General features: G+C 45.1%; 2 protein-coding genes, 1 long non-coding RNA gene and 1 pseudogene across 4 annotated transcripts; all 4 read left to right on the top strand.

The window, feature by feature from the left end:
* The first annotated feature begins 550 nt into the window (after positions 1-550).
* Positions 551-5,749, top strand: LOC100835964 (annotated as a pseudogene).
* A 3,883-nt stretch (positions 5,750-9,632) lies between these two features.
* Positions 9,633-12,497, top strand: LOC100842896 (laccase-15). Its single transcript, XM_014902212.2, has 5 exons — positions 9,633-9,756; positions 9,903-10,054; positions 10,387-10,643; positions 10,766-10,885; positions 11,138-12,497. Exons 1-5 carry the CDS (start codon positions 9,664-9,666, stop codon positions 12,316-12,318), a joined length of 1,803 nt encoding a protein of 600 aa, XP_014757698.1. The 5' UTR covers positions 9,633-9,663; the 3' UTR covers positions 12,319-12,497.
* Positions 12,498-14,948: 2,451 nt separating this feature from the next.
* Positions 14,949-17,938, top strand: LOC100842590 (laccase-15). 2 transcript variants are annotated; one of them, XM_003577248.3, is made up of 5 exons: positions 14,949-15,067; positions 15,162-15,316; positions 15,816-16,063; positions 16,186-16,302; positions 16,555-17,938. In XM_003577248.3, the coding sequence occupies exons 1-5, from the start codon at positions 14,969-14,971 to the stop codon at positions 17,727-17,729; spliced, it is 1,794 nt and encodes a 597-aa protein (XP_003577296.2). In that variant the 5' UTR covers positions 14,949-14,968; the 3' UTR covers positions 17,730-17,938. The 2 variants fall into 2 exon arrangements, with proteins under 2 accessions (XP_003577296.2, XP_024318715.1); XM_024462947.1 differs by having other exon boundaries at positions 16,528-17,938.
* A 5,049-nt stretch (positions 17,939-22,987) lies between these two features.
* LOC104584467 lies at positions 22,988-23,640 on the top strand. The gene is made up of 2 exons (XR_732174.3): positions 22,988-23,364; positions 23,462-23,640. It is a non-coding gene; the product is annotated as an uncharacterized LOC104584467 (long non-coding RNA).
* Positions 23,641-23,944: the final 304 nt, after the last annotated feature.

The raw sequence follows: 23,944 nt of genomic DNA, 5'->3' as shown, positions 1-23,944 counted from the left end.
CTGGGAGTACTTAGTAGTGTCGGTAGCATGCGTTGTCGGTGCTTTTTTTTTCCCCATATACGGTTTTCATTATCATAAACGGAAAAATAGCAGTGCCGGTGCTGCATCTACATGTTTTCATTATCATATAACGCACATATATGTAGTCACGCGCTGCGCGTGTTCTTTAAACTTTATACACTTCCTGTCCGGCGAGAGCAGGGTTTCTCAGGCGTCTAGTATTTGTTAATTCGCAGGTGTATATATAATCCAATGATAATCTCATTCACTGCTGTGGTTGGTTGGCCGGCGACGCGCCAACTAATCAACACTGTTCAAATTCATACTACTGTTATTTCCTCCGTCCAACAAAAGATGTCTTAATTTTGACTAAATTTGAATGCATGTATATACTAAGTCATGTTTAAATACACCGAAATGTTAACAAATTTGAGACATTTTTTGTTGAACGGAGGGAGCATTAATTTTACAAATAATTCATACTAGTATATATATTGTCCGGGAGAGTTAGTTAGCAACCCATTTTAGCGTTGTAAGGCTTCTAGCCATGCCGCTCTCCCCGGCCGCCGCTGTGGCTGTCTCCTTCTTCCTCGGCATGCTCACTGGCGGTGACACGGCGGTCGTCGAGCACACATTTGTGGTATGATAACTTATATACTCCCTCCGTCCCGTATTAAATGAGTTTTGTTCAAATATGGATGCATCTATATCCAAATGCATCTAGATAAATGTAATGTTTCGTCACTTAATATGGGACGGAGTGAGTATAAGCTTTCCTCGCCCTTGGAAATTCTATTAATCTACACATGATTTGACCGGGATATATGTCTGCTTAATTTGCGCGGTCCAACACAACACGTATATATAGGTGAGCCAGGTGAAGATGAACCGAGCCTGCAGGGACTCGCTGGTAACGGTGGTGAACGGGCAGGTCCCAGGCCCGGCGATCGACGTGACAGAAGGCGACTCCGTGGTTGTTCATGTCGTAAACAAGTCCCCGCATGGACTAACAATCCATTGGTTACTGCTAATTATTTTCATTTCATTTTCCGACAGTGTTATTGCATGTGGATTTCGATCTAAAGTATAATCAATCATATATACCACAAATATGCAATATTAATAAATATTAGGTACGTTAATATTCAAATTATTTCGGCTAATATTAGGTTATATTATTAAATATTTTAATATTATGATTATCTTTTGCAGGATCTTAAGAGGCTAGTGAGGCCAACGAAACTACCGACGGTTTTCGCAGTGATTTAATAATCCTACCTAGTACTCACCGTATTTATTACTATATTGCTTCAGGAGTAGCTAAGTTTATTTTCCTAAGCGTTTTTAGTCAGGTTTATATGGGTGAATTCTTATCGTCTTTCCAGGCAGTTTCACCCGAAGGAAACACTTCTTTACGGTCACAAGGTTCTCATTTCAACGCCATACACTCGGCTTAACAGAGAACTACACGCAGAGGTTTCTCTTATAGGATCCCTAGCATAAGCACCCACCCATATAAACATGCTAAAAAGACCGAGGGAAAAAACTAAACTATTTCATTTCACAATATAGCTTACATACGGTTTTCCCTTTCGGTAACCCCCGAAGGGTTCACACAAAGATAAAGAAATTACCTTACTACCTTCCCAGTCTTATGTTACAAATGCCTTGATTACACAGGATTTATTACAGTGGGAAGTGGTACTACTACTACTAGAGAGCAGATAGTTTTCTGGCTAGCTGCCCTGAACTACTTGCTGCTCTGAAGGCTTGTGTTGTGCTCGATGGTTGTGTGTCCTCCAATGCTACAAAGAGCCTCCTTATATAGGCACCATGGCTAGCTCAAATAGTGCTCCCATGCATTATTTATCTCACTTTTCTCCATGTCCATGATGCACCTCTTTTATAGGTCCTAAGCTTCTTTTAGAGCCTTTGGATGCATGCATGCATGGTGATAAGGGGTCTTTTGGCTGCCACTTCACTCTTTGGTTGCATACGAACGTGACTTCCTTCATCTTGGGAATAGTCTTGCGCTTTAATGATAGTGTCTACGACACACTGCAGCCTTATTGTCTTCTTCCTTGGCTATTCTTCGTCTGTACGCATAAATCATAGGATCCCATGCATTTGTGATCTTGTATGGTGATAATGGGTCTTATATGCCTAATACATGCTAACGATGACTCTTAAAATTTAATATTTTTAATTATTATTTACTATTTCTTTTTAGTTTTCAATCATATTCAAATTATATTCTATCAAATATTCGGGTATAGGTGTATATGTTCGGAGGTGGTGTATATGTCCTCCCCGCCCGAATAATTGATAGTAATATCAATTAAAATTCTGGTTTCTGCCCATGGCCTGCAATATCCATGTGATCATCTTCCGAAAGATTAAAATCAAATTTTGAAAGATTTAGTTCAATTTTTAAATCATATTATTTCTTCATTTCTTCAAATTTTTGCATGAATTCAAGTCGTAATTCTTTTAAAAAAATTTCTTTTAACTCTTCTTTCCATATTTTTGAGGTATCTTCTAATACTTGGTTTATCTTCAGATCTATATATTCAGAATCTAAAGGATCCACTCCTTTTATTAGGCAGTCTTTGTATGTTTGATATTTAGGAGATTTTTCTTCTTTTACCTTCTTTAATATTAATGTTTCTTCTTTTACATTCTTCGTATTTGATGAAGAAGAAATTTCTTCACCTTTGATCTTTTGAATATATTCTTTAGCTTTCGGTTCTATGTAATAATTTTCACCTATCATACTTCTTGCTCTGCTCAAGGCTTCATTGACATCAACATATTTCTTCCATGTTATGTCCTCTTTCCTTTTCCTTGCGTCTAGCTTTTCTTTTATTATTTCCTCAAAGGTCATATATATTCCAGGTTTGATTCCATCAAATAGTACATATAATGGCTTATATTCTTGCACTGCAATATTTGATGATATTGGTAACTTTTGTTCATCATATTGAAATATTCGGCTAGACTATTCAGAATTGATAGCATATAGCCTTTTTCTTCTCTTTTATTATTATATTGGAACCAGAAATTGTCAAGTATGCATTCTTGAATTTCATCAAGGGCAATATGTCCCTTAGATTTGATTTAAATGTATTCAAAGGAAATATATTCAGTGTGTTTTCATTTCCAAAGGTAAATACTTCCACCCCATTGGGAAGCAATCCACGCTTCATTCCGTCAAGATTGATGAACGGGAGAATATGTCAGGTAAACAATTATCTTTTCCCTTAATATGCTCAAAAACAACTTTATATCCATTTCCAGTTATGATATCTTCAAATAAGACCCATCTTCTAGTAGAACTTTTCTTACTATTGATTTGATTATAGTATCTACATATTGCTTCACAATCAGTGCGTACTGTAAATTCTTTAAATCCCAAGTATAGCCTAAACGCGTTTATTGCATGGACTGCCGTGAGGATATCTCTATCAATATTATTTACTGTTTTTAATTTATAACTTCCTGAGGCATAACTACATATCTTTTCTTCTGCCTTTGGAGAGTACTTATTAGGTTTTTGCTTTAATATAACACCCCAACCTACTTTAGATGCATCGGTTTCGATTATAAAGTAATAATCTTCTAATGGCAATTCTAAAGGTTTCAAATTTTTGACCTTTTCTTTTATGGCCTTGACTAACTTTATGTCTTCAGAATTAAAATACATTTGCCCATTCTTTCTTAATTTAGCATATAAAGGTCCAGCTAGTTTTGCTAGATTATCTATATAATTTCTCGCATAATTTACAATTCCTAAGAATTGTTGTAGGACCTTTTTGTCATTCATAGAATCAGGAAATTGTAAAACAGGCATGGGGTGAAGCAACGGTTGAACTGCTGGGCGGACGGAGTGGGGATGATTACACAGTGCCCCATACAACAAGGGAGCAACTTTACTTACCGGTTCAGTGTCGTCGGGCAGGAGGGCACACTCTGGTGGCACGCCCACGTTGCATCCCTCCGAGCAACAGTTCACGGCGCTCTCATCATCCGGCCGAGATCAGGCCGCGCAGGAACTTTGTACCCATTCCCTAAGCCCCACAAGGAGATTCCCATTTTTATAGGTTTGGTTGTTTTGCACTTGTAATGTCCAAGTTTGCAAGAGGATTAGGACAAATAGAGTAGAGTTATATACCTACAACTGAGGAGTGTGCTTTGAAATGCATGCGTGAATTTCTTTTGATGATTAATTGTAGGTGAGTGGTGGGAGGTGGACCTTGTTGAGTTGGACAGGAGGATGGCCGATGGTTCCTTCGATGACAATCCCATTAATGCTACAATCAACGGAAAACTTGGAGATGTTTATAATTGCTCGGGTAAGTACTGTGATTGTTGCTGAAATAGCTAGTACTAGTAAATAATTAATTACACTTCCATTAATTTCATTCCAGATCAATAACAATTATAATCTGCACATTTGTTTTCTTTCTTTTTACAAACGAATAGTGAAATTTTAGTGTGAACTCTTGCGCATGATTTTTTATAAACACGTGAAGCTTACAGTGCACTTTTGCGCGAATTTGATTTTGAAGGTGCCTTGGAAGAGAATTATGTTTTAGAGGTAGAGCAAGGAAAGACTTATCTTTTGCGGATAGTGAATGCTGCGCTCTTTTCAGAGTTCTACCTCAAGGTCGCCAGCCACAAGTTCACCCTGGTGGCCGCCGATGCGAATTACGTCAAGCCGTACACCACTGACATCATCTCAATCGCGCCGGGGGAGTCGGTGGACGCAGTTGTGGTAGCCGATGCGCCTCCCGGCAAGTACTACATGGTGGCCCTGGGAATGCAGCCGCCGCTGCCTGACACACAGATCCCAGTGTCCGAGACACGAGGGGTGCTGCAGTACAGTTACAATCCAAGCCAAGGAAAAGATCTACCCATTGGTGCTCCGGTAATGGTGCCAGAAATGCCTGACCTGCATGACCCGATCACATCCTTCTACTTCTATGGCAACTTGACTAGCGCCTTTCCTCACCCACGGTTTCCCATTGACGTCAACGAGCGCCTGTTCATTAGCCTTGCCTAGGCACTATCTGCAGGAAAGGCCATGTGTCAACACCGTCATCGCCTTGCGGAGAGTTTGATGAAAATGTGATCTTAGTGGCCACCATGAACAACGTTTCCTTCAAGATCCCTACGACAGAGCCACTACTTGAAGCACACTACCACGGCAACATGAGTAATGCAGCCACCTTGCACGAACTACCTGACAGACCACCTATCGTGTACAACTTCACTGACCAAGCGATTATCGACTTCGGCAGGAAGGTGGCGGCTTTGGAGTCAACGTCAAGGATAACAACTACGAGGAGGTTTCAGTTCAACACCACGGTGGACATTGTGTTCCAGAGCACGACACTACTGCAGCGTGACTCCAACCCAATGCACCTCCATGGACACGACTTCTTCGTCATTGCGCAGGGGCTCGGAAACTACAATGCTGAGATGGATGTGGAGAAGTATAACCTCGTGGATCCGCCGGTGAGGAACACCGTCGTCGTGCCATCAGCTGGGTGGGCAGCCATCCGGTTTGTTTGTCACAGATAACCCTGGGGTGTGGTTCCTGCACTGTCATTATGGGTTCCACGCTACGATGGGCATGGCGGTGGCGTTCGAGGTGGAAAATGGGAAGACACTGGACACGACGCTTCCTCCACCTCCGGCAGATTTTCCAAGATGCGAGCATCCTGGCAGCAGCTTGGCGTACCAATAATTAATGACGAGTACTTGCATGTATATGTGGTTGTACCATGGCGAATGAATAAAACTGATCAGATTGAGTAAGCATTTAGTACAGTGGTCCCAAGAACTCAAGAAGCATCTGTTAGCCTTAATCTTGATTATTTTCGTTTGCATGGTGCTAGTAGATCCTGTTGTTGGCTTAATCTTGCCTAATCTGAGTTGGCACCCGTAGTGTCTAAGGTCCTAGTTGTAATCGGATTGGAAATTAATGCTCAGTCCGGCTAGTACGAATTAGTAGCGGAGTTAGTAGCTAACTTAGTATGAGTCCGTTTGGACAACCTGGTCCGAGTAGGTCTAGACATCAAGGCAGTACATGGTTGTGTATATATACACATGCAGTCCATGGTTTCTTGTATCAAACTTGTACCGTGAGTTCTGAGTTTGGAGAAATAAAAAGAAAAGACACGACAGGTGCCTTCGGCCATAATTTGTGCGTCTTCATGTGATTGATCTCTGGACAAACCCAACATTTGGTATCAGAGCGAGGTCCAAGATTTGAAGACGCGCTTGCCCCGGGGAGGCGATGTGCTAGCGCCTCGGGGCAGGCAACGGTGGCGGAGCGGCGTCCGTGGATAAGAGCGGGCAATCAACGGCGGAGCGGTGTCCGCGGATAAGAGCGGGCAAACGGTGCCGGTGCGCGAAGAGGTGTTCAGCGGATTGGATCAGGCAATCGGTGGTTGTGCAGTGGAGCGACGTTCAGCAGATCAGATAGGACTATCATCGCAGTGGACCGATCTCCTAGTAACGGGAGATCATCCTGATCGTCCGAACGTACTCGACATCGGGTCAAGCTGCATATGTACGTCCAGGTCAGCGTCTGTGAATCGTGGTTGTGTCCAAGTGCTCGTCTGCGTGGGACTCTATAAGCGGAAGTGCGTCACGGTCGAAGAGCTGTCCTGTGAGGTGTATCACTGAGGGCGAAGACGTGCGTGCAGACAAGGTGGCGGGTGGTCATCTGTGTGTCTCGACGAGAAGACGGAAGCTCAAGCGTATAGTGGGACGGTGTACCAGTGAAGGTGAGTCTCTTCAATGAGAACATGTCTCTACATGGAGCTATGGGTTTAGCTAGCACGTATTGCGCTAGGTGTGGACGGTGTAGTCCATGCGGGAACTAACGTGACTGGGAGTCTGAATCATACGTTGAGTGAGTCGGCGAGTCGTGAAGCTGCGGTGAGTCAAGATCAGGGAAGCATGGAAGACACGAGTCAAGATTAGGAGGAGATTGTTAGCTTAATCTTGCAAATCTGAGTTGGCACCCGCAGTGTCTAAGGTCCTAGTTGTAATCGGATTGGGAATTAATATTCAGTCCGGCTAGTACGAATTAGTAGTGGAGTTAGTAGCTAACTTAGTATGAGTCCGTTTGGACAACCTGGTCCGAGTAGGTCTAGGCATCAAGGCAGTATGTGGTTGTGTATATATACACATGCAGTCCATGGTTTCTTATATCAAGCTTGTAATGTAAGTTCTGAGTTTGGAGAAATAAAAAGAAAAAGCACGACAATTGCCTTCGGCCATAATTTGTGCGTCTTCATGTGATTGATCTTTAGGCAAACCCAACTAATGTAGACAAGTTTAGTCCGACTCCGACGAGGTGTACGTGCGACGCGTACTAGGCTGGCAAATCTTCAGTTGTAACGTGCAATGCGAGATGCTCGATGTCGTGCGATGCGACCTAGAGGCGAGATGCCTTTATGCCGTGCGATGCGTCCGGCCGCGTGAAGCTGCAGGTGGTGGTGCGTGCAGGTGCCGAAGACACTTGTGTCTGCAAGGAAACTAGTAGCCTAATGGTCTAGTCGTTGTGCGCGCTGAGTTAGCTACCCCAAACACAGACCCAGCCAGGCCTCTTATTCTTAAATTTTAGCCGGCACGGCCCAGTAAATTAGCTGGCGTTCTCAAGGCGAACCTAACCCACGGGGAGGCGAGCCGGGACGCCGGCGAAGCGTTATATGACGCGGGCTCGTCTTGTCAGAGCCATTTATCGTCCTCAACGGCTTCGCCTTGGCTTCCCTAGGCGAGTTATGGCGGTCGCCGGGTCAAACCACCGCCCAGTCTCGTCGGCTTTCACGCGGCGCGCCCCGCACATTCCCAACGCCGTTTCTCGTCACGTTTATTCCTTCGGTGGGTTACTTCGGCGCTTCGGCCCCTATAAAAGGCAGTGCCGGCCCGGACACCTCGCCATCCTCCTCCTCTTCTTTGCCCCCTCCTTCACATCGCCATGGCCGGCCCTTGGCAAGAATGCCATTGGCTCCGCCTCGACGAGGCCAACGCGTTGGCACGGGCCGGCTACCCCGTGCCGCCGGACTGCCGCCTTCCCCACGGCTGGGTCGTCAGCCTGGGCGGGAAGCCCGTGCCGCCGCCGCCGACGGGAGCATGCTGGTGGGAGAGGATTGCGGAGCACTTCTTCCGCAATCTGACGCCAGAGGAGCAAGCGCTGCTGGCGTGGGACTGCCACACCGGCAGCAACTGGACACCCTTCTTTGAGGAGCAGCACCGCCGACGCGTCTGAGATCTTTCTCACCCGACGGTGTGGCACAACATCGATGGCCGGCGCGCCTTCTGGCAGCAGCCAGGGCGGTCTCTTGATGCCGTCCTGGTGCAAATCGTCGCCAGCAATGAGCCGAGGCTTGACAGCGGCGCTCCTCCTCCACCAGCGTCGACCGGACGCCACCGCTACTTGGGTGGGCTCCGGCTCCTCTTCGTCTTCCTCGGCGGCGGGCACGCCGCCGCTTCGTCTCATCAAAGATGAGCCGGGGCTTCTCCTCCTGATAGCGTCGGGCCGCATCGCCGCTGCGCGGCCACCTCCGTCTCGTCAGGCCGAAGCCGGAGCCGGCGTGGACTCCTCCGGCCGACTACGAGAGCGTCGCCATCCAGTACCGCGGTGATGATGACCTGGAGGAGTTTCCGGGTCGGCACGCCGCTGAGCGCGCCAACGAGGAGGAGGCGGAGCGGCGCCGCCTCCGCGGCTACACGGCCTCCGACGCCGAAGTCCAGGCATGGCTGGACGAGGAAGTGCGGGCGTCGGCAAAGAAGGAGACGTCGGTGAAGCAGGAGCCAAGCGTCATCGTCCTCTACTCCGACGAGGACGGCAGCGGCTTCAACTTCGACTCCGGCTCCGACGGCAGCGGCGCATCCTGGATCAACCCCCAGACGACTAGGGTTTATTTTATTTTTATTTTTAATTTTGTAAATTATCGCAAGTTTGAATGAAATGTCGCCAGACTTTATGAAATGTCGCCTAAGTTGAATAAAATTCGCCAACATCAATTGAATTTGGGCCGATGCCGGATTTTAGTATCGGGGGCATGTTTGGGACGCGGCAGGCCCCTAAATTTTTCTTTGCGCCGGCGCCCCCCATATGGCCCAAAGAACCGGCAGGCCGGACGCCATATGGGGGCGCCGGCTGGAGATGCTGTAAGTCGACTTAATAGAGAAAACTCCCCTGTTACAGTAAGATTTCAGAGAAACTTGTCTACATAGCACGTATTGATAGCATTGTGTCGGTGGCATGAAGTCAGTGCTGCATCTCCTTTTTGAAAAGAAAAAAATCAGTGCTGCATCTACATGTTACACAATAACGTATATATACAGTGAGTCGCGTGCTGCGCGTGTTTCTTGAACTTTATACACTTCCTGTCAGGCGAGAGCAGGTTACTCAGACGTCTAGTATTCGATAATTTGGAGGTAACTGTTTGTATATAACTATATATATAATCCAATGATCTCATTGACTATACTTGCGTTTTGGTTGGACGGCGACGCGCCAACTAACTTTGTCCACATCCTTCCAATAAATTCACACTACAAGGACTACTATATATGCATATATTTTCTGGGAGAGTTAGTTGTCAGTTCATCGTAAGGCTAGGCATCGTCAGGCAGCTAACCATGGCGCTCTCCCCCGCCGCCGCTGTGGCTGTCTTCTTCTTCCTCGCTATGCTCGTCGGCGGCGACGCAGCCGTTGTCGAGCACACATTCGTCGTAGGGGAACTTATAAGCTTTCGTCACTTCTAGTCACACCATTTTCGTTTGACCTTGTTATTTTTGTACGTACTTTCGAATCGGCTGAAGTTCTTATCTATACATGGTTTGATGTTTGCATGGTACAACACAATTTGTACGTACAGGTGAGCCAGGTCAGGATGAACCGAGCGTGCAAGGACACGCTGGTTACGGTGGTCAACGGGCAGCTCCCAGGCCCAGCCATCGAGGTGACAGAAGGTGACTCCGTAGTTGTTCATGTGGTAAACAAGTCCCCGCATGGATTAACAATCCATTGGTAAGTGCTAATTATTGGTGCTACTCTCTCCGTTCCTTAAAAAATGTCATACTAGATTTCATTAAAATAAGTCTTTGATGTACAAATTACTATACCAAGGTGTGGTTTATATGATATGAAATTAGTATCGCTAGACTCGTTATGAGAAGTACTTCATGATACTTGTAGTTTCATGTCATATATACCACATCTTAAAATAATTTTGGTCAAAGCGTTGTCTTGATGTAACCAAATATGACATTTTTTAAGAAACGGAGGGAGTAGTTACTTTATTTTATTTCCTGACAGTGTTATTTCCTGCTGGTTTCTAACAATATATATACATGTGACAGGCACGGGGTGAAACAACGGTTGAACTGCTGGGCGGACGGAGTAGGGATGATAACGCAATGCCCGATTCAGCCAGGCAAGAACTTCACTTACCGGTTCAATGTCGCCGGGCAGGAGGGCACACTATGGTGGCATGCCCATGTTGCGTCACTCAGGGCAACGGTTCATGGCGCTCTCATCATCCGGCCTAGATCTGGCGGTGACGCCGGCACGTTGTACCCATTCCCTAGGCCCCACAAGGAGGTCCCCATTTTTATAGGTATGGTTGTTTTACACTTAATTTCGAAGATTGCAAGAGGATTACGATACTAGAGTACAGTTTTAGCTTATATAACAGAGGTGTGCTTTGTCATGCATGCATGAATTTCTTGATGATCGTAGGTGAGTGGTGGGATGTGGATCTTGTTGAGTTGGACATGAGGATGGCCGATGGTTTCTTTGATGACTATCCCGTTAATGCCACGATCAACGGAATGCTTGGAGATCTCTATGATTGCGCTGGTAATTACTGTGGCTGTTGCTGAAATGAGCTTATATACGGATATAGTAAATAATTTAGTCCGCGCTACTTCATTTTCATTCCAAATAAATGACAACCTACAGTATAATCTGAACATTTGTTTTTTTATAAGAGATCGAGATTATGCCCTTGGTCAGTGCATTCCCTGATGCACAAATATCAAAAAATTTAGTGCATAATTTCTTCTAAACATGTTTAATTAACAGTTCATTTGTGCAAATCCGGTTATGCAGGAGCCTCAGAAGACATATATGTTATGCAAGTAGAGCCGGGCAAGACATATATGTTGCGGATAGTGAATGTTGCACTCCTATCGCGTTACTACCTTAAAATCGCCGGCCACAGGTTCACAGTGGTGGCCGCCGATGCGAATTATGTCAAGCCGTACAACACTGATGTCATCGCAATCGCGCCAGGGGAGTCAATGGATGCACTTGTGGTTGCCGATGCGCCACACGGCAAGTACTACATGGTAGCCCTGGCTAACCAGCCACCGCTACCTGACCAGCAGATCCCAGTGTTCAGCTCGCGTGGGGTGCTCCAATACAGTTACAATCCAATAAAAGGAGAAGATCCAACGGTCATTAACTCACTAATGGTGCCCGAAATGCCTGACCAGCATGACATGATGACGTCTTTCTACTTCCATGGCAACCTAACAGGCGCCACTCCTCACCCGCCGTTGCCGATCAATGTCGACGACCGCTTGTTCATCAGCCTTGCCCTAGGCTCCATCTGCAGAGGAAGCCATGTGCCACTACCGTCATCGCCCTGCAGAGGGTATGACGTGAATGAATCGATCTCGGTGGCCACCATGAACAATGTCTCCTTTCAGCTCCCTACGAAAGTATCATTACTTGAAGCACACTATCGCGGCAACATGAGCATCGCAGGAAAGCTGCATGAACTACCTGACAAGCCTCCTACTGAATACAACTACACTGATAAAACGATGATCCCATGGGGCAGCAAGGAGGCGGCGTTGGAGTCTACGACAAAGGCGATGTCCGTGAGGATGTTTCGGTTCAACACCACGGTGGAGATCGTGTTCCAAAGCACAGCGATACTGAATAGTGACGCCAACCCAATGCACCTCCATGGACACGACTTCTTCGTCCTCGCGCAGGGGCTCGGCAATTACGACGCTGAGAGGGATGCAGGGAGCTACAACCTGGTGGATCCACCGGTGAGGAACACCGTCCTTGTGCCACCAGTTGGGTGGGCGGCCATCCGGTTTGTCACAGACAACCCGGGTGTGTGGTTCCTGCACTGCCATTACGGGTTCCACACGTCGATGGGCATGGCGGTGGCATTCGAGGTGGAGAACGGGCAGTCGTCTGACATGACACTTCCTCCACCCCCGATAGATCTTCCAAGATGTGAACATCACGGCAACAGCGTGGCATACCAGTAATTAATTAAGAGTACTCTTATGTGTATGTGTTGTGCGGTTGTACCATGCCGGATGAATAAAATTGAGCTAAGCAAGTAGTGCCAAGAAGCTCTAAATGTTAGCCATAGTCGCCATTGCGTCATAGCTTGTGTCGAGCGCACCTCGGTTAGAAATTTCAATTAGTGAATCCTTTATTTGAAGTTTGTGCTATTTGACTCTAATGAGAAACAAAAATAGAAGCAAAGGCCTTTCGTCATCCGTTCACCTTCTGTTTAACCTAGCAACTCACGTGAGAATGATTATGAAACTTTGAAGATGCTAATATTGATGCTCTAAATATGATTAAAACTTTGTAGCTCAACTCTGCTAGATTATGGTGATTGCTCCTTGAAGAAGGTAATATATGTTTTGCAAAAGTTAGCCAAAGATCCTTTAGTAGATTCCAATAAAACTTCTGGTTGGAAGGTTTTTAGCTACGCATTTTAATGAATGGGAAAATTGATAAGCATTGAAAGGAGGCCATGATCCCACCTAATCTTGGGGATGCACGGGACCCATCATTATGATTTGTATTGGCAATTACTCTGTAAATGCATTGTGTGATTTGGATGTTAGTGCCATTACTATGCCAAAAAGTGTATATAATATGCTTGAGTTAAATACTATGATACCTTGTACTATGAACCTTCATATTGCAGATTCTTTTACTAACATGCAGCATGTAAAATAGAAAATCTTATGATTAATCTGCACTGTCATTTTGTCCCAGTTGATATTATTGTTGTTGACATGCAGGATTGTTATCCTTCATGTCCTATTAATCTGGGAAGACCTTTTCTTAGAACTGCAAGTTTGGTGATTTACATGAAAGAGTGGAAGATCAAATTTAGTTTTGCCCAGAAGAAAGCCATGGAGCACTTCCCTAGCTAGGAAAAGGCAAAAAGGTTCTAATTAATCGGTCTAATGTGAGACCAAGGTCAGCAACCTCTAATGTACGAGTAGACACCACCTGGAAGAGATCTTTAGCTCAGCTGATAGGTGTGGTGGAGGAGAATCATTGGGGTTAATGGCCACAACTTCAAATTTTGGTGCCGAATCCTTCATGAGGGCAAGATAATTAGTCAGATTGTTGGAGCCAGCAGAAGAGGACTCTGCTTGGACAGCCTTAGCGTTGGATGGACTCATGAAACGTACTGTAAGCCCAGCAAGCTTAAGTCGCCTGTTTCTCCTCAGAAATGACACATTGGTAGGTGTTTGCGGTACCGAGACTTGGGAAAATTAGCAGGCTTGCTAATCTCCAAGATGTCTGCATCAGAAACTTCAGATATCTCACGAGATGCAGCGGTAGGAGACTTCTTTTTCCACAGTCTTGATATGGATAGAACATTTTGTTGCTAGTATGTACCGTCTTGGCATGACACCTTCACAATCTTGCAACTGGCTCCAATGATCTTGGAACAACTCAATCGAGGCATGATGTTAGGAGCATTAGTCACCAAAGAACCATATTTGGCAAAAATAGGCGGTGCCGCCCAAGCCTTTGTCCAACAGCAAGTTGAAGGCCATACGGAGGTCCTCGATCATGGGGGCGGAGCCACCATTGGTGATCCTTCTGACAATGTGGCGGTGCCCGGTGTGACCGGGCAAGCGACCTAGAAAGGCCAGTGATCTTGGTCTTCTGGGTACAGAGCTCGTTCAGGTGAAGCTGCTCAGTTAGGGTGTCTCTTCGACGATTTCGAGGTGACACGAGGGTGAAAGGTTAGGAGGAGGTTGTTTTTTCCTAATTTATTGTCATTTTGAGTTGTAGTAACTGCCATCTGATCGATCTCTATTTCTGATTTCAATAATATTATTTTTTGCAAGAAAATAATATTATTATGACTGTGAACATCGATCGATGCAGAGGGCGGAGGAACGTCCTCCTTTTAAAAATCCTCCTTTAAAAAAAGAATTTTGAAGAGGTACATGTCACTAACCAACACCACGTTATAGAAGTAGTTCAATAGATTGTATCTTAGTTGTCCAATGGGACATGAGAATTACATGTTTACTCTCTTACTCTTCACCTTGGAGCTAGCATGTGTATCAGCTATATTGTTAATCTAATATAAAACATAGGCATTAAGTGACAAAATAACCAACAACTATGTTACAACTATCGGAGATGTCATAACCGCGACCAACGCCAACGAAAGGAGATGGGGTTCATCCAATTAAAACACAGCTGCAAATATTCAATGCACGGGGCCGGCCGTCCAACTAAACGGACGCCGTGTCCATCACCTTTGATGGCATGCATGCACCATGCAGGTTATCTCTTCAATTAAAAAATGGAGTAAAATACTAACAGTACATCTGTACATGGACTACACATGCGCGTGTTCTTAGATTATAGTATAGAAGAGTGCCATAAAGTTCTTTTCAGGCGAGAGCAGGTTTCTCACGCGTCTATTTGTTAATTTGCAGGTGAGTTTTGGTTGGCCGGCCACGCCCGAACTAACTATGTCCACACCGCACCCCTGGGAGCACCAATTTTACAATAAAATTATACTCCACCCATTTCAAAATAAATGACGTGCATCTCTGTATAAAAATTTATACAATTTCACGTCACTTATTTTACGGAGGATACTACTTTATATACTGTTGGCATGGTCCAGAGAAGCCATGCATGGCAGCCATGGCCCTCTCCGCCACTTCTGTGGCTGTCTTCTTCTTCCTTGCCGTGCTCTCCGGTGGCGACGCGGCGGTCGTTGAGCACACGTTCGTCGTACGTGAATCACTTATAAGTTTTCCTCTCTCCCTGGCCTGTCTTGAATGGGTGAAAGTTCTGTCTAATTAACCATGGTGAATCACATTCACAGGTGAGCCAGGTGAAGATGAATCGAGCATGCAGGGGGGACACGCTAGTTACAGTGGTGAACGGGCAGCTCCCAGGCCCCGCGATCGAGGTGACTGAAGGTGATTCCGTGGTTGTTCATCTTGTAAACAAGTCGCCGTATGGACTAACAATCCATTGGTAAGAGCTATTAAATTTGGTAAACCCTCTACCGGTATATCTTCGTTCTGCCGAATGCTAGTTATCCCGAAATTAATGCTGACTCGTTCGTTCATTTTTGGCTTGTCAATCTTTTTTAGAGCTTTGGCATAGTACAAATTCATCTGTAGTGTTACTAACGATCTTTGATCTTTACTCTTATAAAAGACTCAGTTGGTCCAGGCGATGTGTCATCTTTGTTCTTTCAGAAAGCACCACTTGTTTTCTGTGTTATTAATTTGTTAGAATGAATATGTATTATATAACATAAGATCGAGAATATAGGTGATGGTAAAACATTTCTTAAAACACATATTTCTTCTAGCCAATACATTCATGATACAAACAAAATTGCGCGCCATTCCGCGGCCGTGGTCTTTCCCCGGCAATGTTTTTCAAGTAAAATTTAATACCTCCATTTGATCTACTTTCCTTTAACTGCTGGTCTCGATTTCTAACACTCGATAGTGATTATGTGCAGGCACGGGGTCAAGCAACGGTTAAACTGCTGGGCAGATGGAGTAGACATGGTAACCCAGTGCCCGATCCAGCCGGGCAGAAACTTCACTTACCGGTTCAATGTCGCCGGGCAGGAGGGCACGCTGTGGTGGCATGCCCATGTTGCGTCTTTCCGGGCAACTGTCCATGGCGCACTCATCATCCGGCCAAGATCCGGTGTCACTTCTTACCCATTCCCCGAGCCCCACAAGGAGATCCCCATTTTTATAGGTTTGCGCATGTTGCAGTTACTTTGCGAGATGATTATGCCTGGCATTATCGTAGAGAGTTGTAACTTCTGTCTGAGGAGTGCTTTGACATGCATGCATGCATAAATTTCTTGGCGATTGTAGGTGAGTGGTGGGAGGTGGACCTGGTTAAGTTGGACACAACGTTGGGCGATGGTGTCGATTACAATCCCGTTAATACTACGATCAATGGAAAGCTTGGAGATCTCTATAATTGTTCAGGTAATTACTGTCATTATTGCTGAAAGAACTAGTATAAGAATATAGTATTAATTAATTTATTTAGGGCTATTTCCATTTCATTCAAAAAATAAATAACATTGAACATTTGTTTGTTTCACAAAACCGATCGAGATTATGCCCTCCGTCGGTGCATTCCCGATGTGCGCGTTTAAATTTTAGTTTGTTCTTGTGTGCACAGATTATTCTAACATGTTAATTTAACAGTGCATTTGTGTGATTCCGGTTGTGAAGGTGCCTTGGAAGACAATTTCATCATAGAGGTAGAGCAAGGCAAGACGTACTTGTTGCGGATAGTGAATGCTGCGCTTTTCTCAGAGTACTACCTCAAGATCGCTGGCCACAGGTTCACGGTTGTGGCCGCCGATGCTAACTATGTCAAGCCATACACCACCGATATCATCGCAATTGCACCTGGGGAGTCGGTGGATGCAATTGTACTCGCTGATGCGCCTCCCGGCAAGTACTACATGGTGGCCTTGGGTAACCAACAACCACCGCCTGACATACAAATCCCACCACTTAGCTCACGAGTGCTGGTGAAGTACAATTACAATCCAAGCAAAGAACAAGCTCTAACTCTCGGTGCTTCGGTAATGGCACCAGAGATGCCTGACCAGCATAACACGATTGCATCCTTCTATTTCCATGGAAACATGACTGGCTCCTTTGCTCACCTGCCAGTGCCGGTGCACGTCGACGAGCACTTGTTCATCAGCCTTGCTCTTGGTGTCATCTGCAGAGGAGGCCACGTGCCATCACCATCATTGCCCTGCAGCAAGTTAAACGGTTCAATCTTGGCAGCCACCATGAACAACATATCCTTTGAGTTCCCTAGCAATGTGTCATTACTTGAAGCACACTATCGTGGTAACATGAGCAATGCAGGCATGCTGCACAAACTGCCTGACAAGCCACCTATTGTGTACAACTTCACTGACCGAGCGATGATCTCAGAGGGCAGTGAGGAGGCAGCATTGGAGTCCACGTTGATTGCAACGACTGTAAGGAGGTTTCGGTTCAACACCACGGTGGAGATTGTGTTTCAGAGCACGACCGTACTGCAAAGTGACTCCAACCCAATGCACCTCCACGGGCACGACTTCTTTGTTCTCGCACAGGGGCTTGGCAACTACAATGCCGAGAGGGACGTGGGGAGGTACAACCTGGTGGATCCGCCGGTGAGGAACACCGTCCTTGTGCCGTCTAGTGGGTGGGCGGCCATCCGATTTGTCACAGATAACCCAGGGGTGTGGTTCCTGCACTGTCATTATGGATTCCACATGTCAATAGGCATGGCAGTGGTATTCGAGGTGGACAACGGGCAGACATTGAACACCACGCTTGCTCCCCCTCCGGCAGATCTTCCGATATGTGAGCAGCATGACAGCAGCGTTGCGTACGAATAATAAATTAAAAGTGCCATGCGTGGCTCTGGTGCGCGTGGTCTCCATATGTGTGTGTGGTTGTAACTGAATGTTTTGTAGCCTGCATCGAAAGCATCTAGCTTGCAACCAAAATCTATATTGTAGATTTTCTTTTCTTGTTACATTTGTCCTGCCGTAGCATGTTAAATTTTGTTCCAAATAAATCGAGATCTTTCCCTCTTGTTCCTTCATCATAAGATTATTTAGAAACTTAATGTCCCACTTAAAATTCATTTTTTTGTGTGGTGCTTATGTCATGGGGTGGTGTTGACGAAGGATAATTTAATCAAAAGAAATTGGCGTGGTTGCAAGAAGTCTGTTTTTTGTGGTCATGAGGAGAACATTCAACATTTATTTTTTCAACATCCAATGGCACGCTTGGTGTGGTGAATTGTTTTTTTTTTACATTTAATCTACCACCGCTTCGTGTGTTGCTAATACGTTATGTGGGTTGGCCAAACCGCTAAATTGCCTATCCTGGTTGGGGTTGTGCGATTTGTTGGACTATTTGAAAAAAAATTAATGATTTTTTTTTCACATGAGAAAAATTCCCAATTATTTGCAAGTTGTTTTTATGCGTCCCACTGGCTCCGTATTTAATCCATAGTGCTTAGGGTGGAGACACAGCCACATAGGGGCCGGGTCATGGCGGTCAGATTGGACGTTTTTGGGACTAACCTGAAATTTGTGTTCCCGCAAAAAAAAAACCTGAAATTTGTGGTTGGGTTCATGGAAATGATACCCGGAACTAGTGTTAGAAAATATAAACCCAAAAATTCGGGTAAGAAATTTTGGGTTTGGATTTCGGGTAATCCGAATTACCTTAAAAATGGAGATTGGACTGAATAGTCGTAGATATGATGGACTGGGGATTGAGTGGGCCTGGAGAGAACCACGCGAGGGGAGCCTCCCCTGGTAGGGCTGATAGCGCGGTGGTCATCCCCGCAGGATTTTCGTGTGAATCTAGGGAGAGAGTACGGGATACGAGAGAGCATTGTGTGGTGGGCAAGGGTTAGTTGGGGAGTTAGGGCTTGGGCTAAAAGTCTGTACCGGGCTGCTCTGTTCTTTTATTCAAATCGGGCTGGGTGTGCAACCGACCCGAGGCAGTAGCTCGGGAGTCTTCAGCGCGCGCTTTGTGGTGCACAGATGCTAGACTTGTGGATGTGTGCTTTGTGTCCTGATTTTCTTTCTTTTATTGTATTTTCGAGACATGTACGTTTGATTGATTTCTAATAATATGATGATTGTATGCATCGATGTGTAGATTTTCCTCTTTTTGGAAAAAAATAATGATTTGTGAGAGAGTAGGTTGTAACATTTAATTGACCGGTGATAAACCGGTGTGGATATGACCCACATTTCAGTCTCACAAAGGCAGGTGACTTAAGGCAGAAAATACGTGCCGTAAACCTATGCTTGTGTTACCAAACACAACAACTTAGGAGCAAATGGTGATGCATTTCCAAAATATAACCTGCAAGTATAGAAGAGAAAATACAAATAAAATAACACATCAATTGAGATTACAGATTATCATTTAAACAAAAAGGAGCAAGAATACTCGGAAAGGCTTTGAAATTTTACCTGCTCAGGCATCTGGTGTGACTTAATTTTAGTTTTTGCGTCAATATTAAAGAGTTGCAGGTCCTTCTGCGTCGTTCCAGGTATTTGAGCTGTAAAATTCAGTGAAAGTTAGTGTTTCTATTTAATCGTGAACTCATCAAGAAGTGGATAGATGGAAGTGCACAAATGGTAACGTGCTATTTTAAATATGAGTTTCATAAAAACTAATCAAGGCATATGTAGGAGCCGGTCATTTCAACTTTACAATTAATTGAGAAAAAACTGATTCGAAGAGAACAGCTTCTTGTCCCCTATCAATTTGTTTGCATTATTGACATCGATTCTGTATTTATAAGGAGTAGGCGTGTTATGCAGAAAAGAAACATATATAACCGAATTAATTATCACATAGTATGGGTATAACCCTGACCAATTTTCCTAGGCTGTTAATGTCATTCAATGCCATTAATTGTGAAATTACACTAGTGCCCCAGGCATCACCAGCGGCGGGTATTTGAACCACCACTAGTGCCCTCCCACCACCAGTGACGGTCCTGCAATCCGCCACTGGAGGTCATAATCACCATTGGCGCAGAGTTAGTGACGGGTCAGCCATCCTCCACCCTGTTTTCGAACTGCCGTTGGTGACGTTTTGTGGAGTAATGTTGTAATCTAATCAGAGAGTAGTTGAGTAATGCAAACATCCGTGCTTACCAAGATAAGTTGACCATTGTTTTTTCATATATACTTGTGATGAAACCAATATCTGTGCTTTGAATCCCCTAAAATAAAAACAAATGGTCGGCAAGCGGCAATTGGTGGTGGTGGTCCGTCACCTCACCATGCCTTCTATTGAAAAAAACTTCTCACCACTTCTTATACAAACAACTAAATAAATTAAATGGTTAAGATAATGACGATGTTTTCTATCAAAATTGAAATAAAATTACTAGCAAGTGCTGCTACTCATATATAATAGTCTTTGAATTTAATTTATCTTCATCGAACAGCCTAATTTGTTTTATCGTAGCATCGCACGATTGTTTAGCTACAGCCTACAGATCAAACATTAATTTGATACTGCTGATGAAATGAAGATTCACAAATTAGCAAAACATATATATTCTCTTTGGTTCTATTTTTTCAAGAAAGGGAGTTTTAGATTAATTATAACTTGACCATCAGTAGCTAGGGAGAATATGCTGTACAATCTAAAGGGATTGTCGAACTATCTCTATGTTTTCCAATTTTAGTCTTGTATTCTTTTCTACTGTATAAGATTTCTCAATGCCATTGAAAATGGTTATTGGCTAAATGTTTTCTTCTACCAGAATTAATGTAAGTTTCCCTTAGTTAGTCGTATCCAGTCATCAAAATTAACCATTATTGGCTCGGGCATGTTGATTTTGCAAAACAAATCCTAAGAAAATATAGTAGCACTACTACAAAAACGGGCATCAGTAACGGTCGAAACATGCATCACTAACGGGCCGGACGCCCGTCACCAACTTCCTGCCAGTGATGATGGGCATCATCACTAACGGTCGGTCCACCCGTTAGTGATGAGGTACCCATTACTGGCGGGCGGCCTGCCCGTTAGTGATGGCGGTACTCATCAGTAACGGTAAAGCAGCACGACCGACACTGATGTTATTTTCATGATTTAAAAAAAAAGTAGGCCCCTGACCCGCACATTCCACTCATGCCCCGAATCAACAAATCCCAAATAACATATGGAATCCCTCACCGCAAATCAAGCATCAAGGATTACAACAGTAAAAAATTGGAAAAAGAAATCACAAAAAAATCGCCAATGCTCCTCGATCGGCGCCTGCGGTGGGGGGAGGGGGGCGACGAAGGCCGGATCCGGTGTCAGGGCCAAAGGATGCTCCTCCACACACCGCTGCCGCTTCTCCTAGCCGCCGCTCCTCCTCGACTGCATGAGACTGAGAGAGAGATAGAGAGCGCCGAGAGAAAGAGAGAGTGAGAGAGAAAACCGAGGAAGGTGGGGCGAGATACTTACTGAGAGTGAGCGGCCTGTGGTCGCCAGATCCAGGCCGGGGACGGGGGCGCGCGGCAGAATCCGTCGGCGGCGCGGCCACTACGCCAGAATGGGTCATTGGCGCACGAGCACCAGTGGCCGTTCGAGCGGGAAAAACAAATCACAGCCGCTAGAGGTCATTGGGGGAATCCCCAACGAACACCAGTGGCGATGGCCAGCCACAGCCACTGGTGGTCCAGCACCGGTGGCGGTGGGGATGGTGACAAGAGAACCACCGCCACTGGTGCTCCACCACGAGTGGCTGTGCCCGTCCACCGCTACTGGTGTTCCATGGGGATTCCCCCAATGGTTACGAGTGGCCGTTCTAAGCTCAAAACGGCCACTGATAACCCCCCACCTCCAGTGGCTGTTCTGAGTTCAAAACGGCCACTGATAACCCCCACCTCCGGTGGCTGTTCTGAGTTCAAAACGGCCACTAGTGCTCAACAAAAGATTCCCAATATCACAAAACAACACTAGCGGCTGGTCCGCACAAGGAACCGGCCACTGGTAAGTAATTTTGGATGAGGTTTTAAATTCACATTATATTTCGTGTGTTTCAAAAAATTAAACCACCTGTCCTTTTGAGTGTAAAGTGATAATATCTTGTCCCATTTAAAGTTTGCAACCTAAATACAAAATTATCATCAACAATTTATATGATTATATTGTTCATATTCAAGTTATTAATTGCTATAAAATTCAATTTTGCTCAAAATGATCTGAAATTTTGCATGAAAACTTATTATCCAACAAGAGGCTTACATATAAATTTTTTTGTGACAAAATTCCAAGGGAAGCACTTTAGTTCTTCATTTTGGGACCATTGAGGTAGATTTCTCTGAAACCATCTAACCCAATCAACCAAATATGGCTTGAAATTATAGTTTGAACTTGAATTTTTTTTTTATGTGTGTTCATTAGCATTAGGGAAGTGTCCACACCAAGTTTGGGAATGTTCCGAGTAAAATTGAATTTTATAGAATTTTTGTAGCACAAAAACCAGACATAATCACACATAATCATTCAAATTAGTGTACAAAACTTTTGAATTTATGAGTCAAAAGTTTACTGAGAACAAACAATCTTCTTACACACACAAAAGTACATGTGGTTTTTTTGAAACTCAGAGAATATAATATGAATTTAATACATTATGCAAATTCATTAACAGTGGCGGTTTTTAACTTAAACCAGTCACTGGTATGTGAAACTAAATTTAGGGTTTTTTAAGTTCTGCTAAAAACTACCGGTGGCTGGTTTTGTCTATTCCACCGCCACTAGTGCTCGGTAAGTCACTAGTATTAATATAGTTCAAAATGGCACCCAATTTTCACACAATGTGGATCATATTTATAAACTTATAAAAATAAATAAATTATAGTCCAAAATACAAGTATATGATACTAACAATTGAAAAAACAAAAAAATGAACACCTCTAGTGGCTGTTCTGTAATAAAACCGGCCACTAGAGATGATTTGGATCTTTTTCTGGTACGAAGCACACGTGATTGGTGGAACCGACACGACCCGGATCAGTGACGTGTAAAGGTCTAGCCATTTTTTCTTTCTTTCTCTATCTCCTATTTCCTTCATATCCTATCTTCTCCCCACGACCCCTCTTCCTCCTCCAGTCCTCTTCTCCCCCACGATATCCTCCTCCTCTCCTCTCCTCTGCCTCGATCTGCTCCCAATCCCAGCCGCCACCCTCCCTCCCTCTAAGAATCCGAGCTGCTCTCCTCCTCCCTGACCTCTTCCCTAGCGCCCAGCGCCTCCTCCCCTCCCCTGCGACCCACATCTACCTCTCTCCTCCGCCGTCCAGCACCTCCTCTCCTCCGTCGTCCAACGCCTCGGCCGCAGCCGTCCCACACCGGAAAGGTGGCCCTGCTACCGTCCAGGGGCGCAGCCGCCGCCGTCGCCCCACGCCGGATCCGGTTGCCGTCGGCCTCGAGCTCGCCGGATCTGACCGCCTCCGGCCCAGCTGCCCTTGACCCTACCGCCGCCGAATCTCGGTAAGTTCTCTCTCTCTCTCCATCTCTTTCGGTTCTCTCTCTTTCTCACTCTCTCTCACATGGTTTTGACCCCGACATCTCCGCCACCGGCGTCCAGTTCCAGAGGCTACGACCCCGACATCTCCGCCGCCGGATCCGGGTCCAGAGGCTGCATCTGTGTTCATGTGTAAACCCGTTTGGTTTTGATAGATGGATGGATGCATATGTGTATTATTGAATAATTGTAATTGTCTTGTTTTGGTTTCTTGATTAATTGTATCCGGTTTTGCTTATGTATGTTGCTTCTGTGCTTGGATCCACTGTCGAGATCTCGATTTGTTTTTCATCGTCGGCGATGAAATCGTGCTGTCCAGGACTGGCCTGAATTTTTTTTAAACCCCCAAATTAGCAGCAGTGGCGGTGCTTTGAGACAGCCACTGGATTGGGGAAGCAGCGGTGGCGGTGCTACCAGAAAGCCACTGAATGGGGGTAGCAGCAGTGGCTGGTGCACACCAGCGCCACTAGTGGTTAGTAGCACCAGTGGCGGGCCAGTCCACCGCCACTGGTATTGAATTTGGCCAGCCACTGGTGACCAATTTCG

Source organism: Brachypodium distachyon, chromosome 4 (genome assembly GCF_000005505.3).
Source record: "Brachypodium distachyon strain Bd21 chromosome 4, Brachypodium_distachyon_v3.0, whole genome shotgun sequence".
Classification (NCBI taxonomy): Eukaryota; Viridiplantae; Streptophyta; class Magnoliopsida; order Poales; family Poaceae; genus Brachypodium; species Brachypodium distachyon.
This window is presented reverse-complemented; position numbering and strand designations above follow the sequence as displayed.

Coding starts and splice junctions, on each gene's coding strand:
- LOC100842896 (XM_014902212.2), top strand. CDS start 9,664: ATGGCGCTCTCCCCCGCCGCCGCTGTGGCTGTCTTCTTCTTCCTCGCT. Junction 9,757..9,902: donor TTGTCGAGCACACATTCGTC/GTAGGGGAACTT, acceptor TTGTACGTACAG/GTGAGCCAGGTCAGGATGAA. Junction 10,644..10,765: donor GGAGGTCCCCATTTTTATAG/GTATGGTTGTTT, acceptor TGATGATCGTAG/GTGAGTGGTGGGATGTGGAT.
- LOC100842590 (XM_024462947.1), top strand. CDS start 14,969: ATGGCAGCCATGGCCCTCTCCGCCACTTCTGTGGCTGTCTTCTTCTTC. Junction 15,068..15,161: donor TCGTTGAGCACACGTTCGTC/GTACGTGAATCA, acceptor TCACATTCACAG/GTGAGCCAGGTGAAGATGAA. Junction 15,317..15,815: donor TATGGACTAACAATCCATTG/GTAAGAGCTATT, acceptor GATTATGTGCAG/GCACGGGGTCAAGCAACGGT.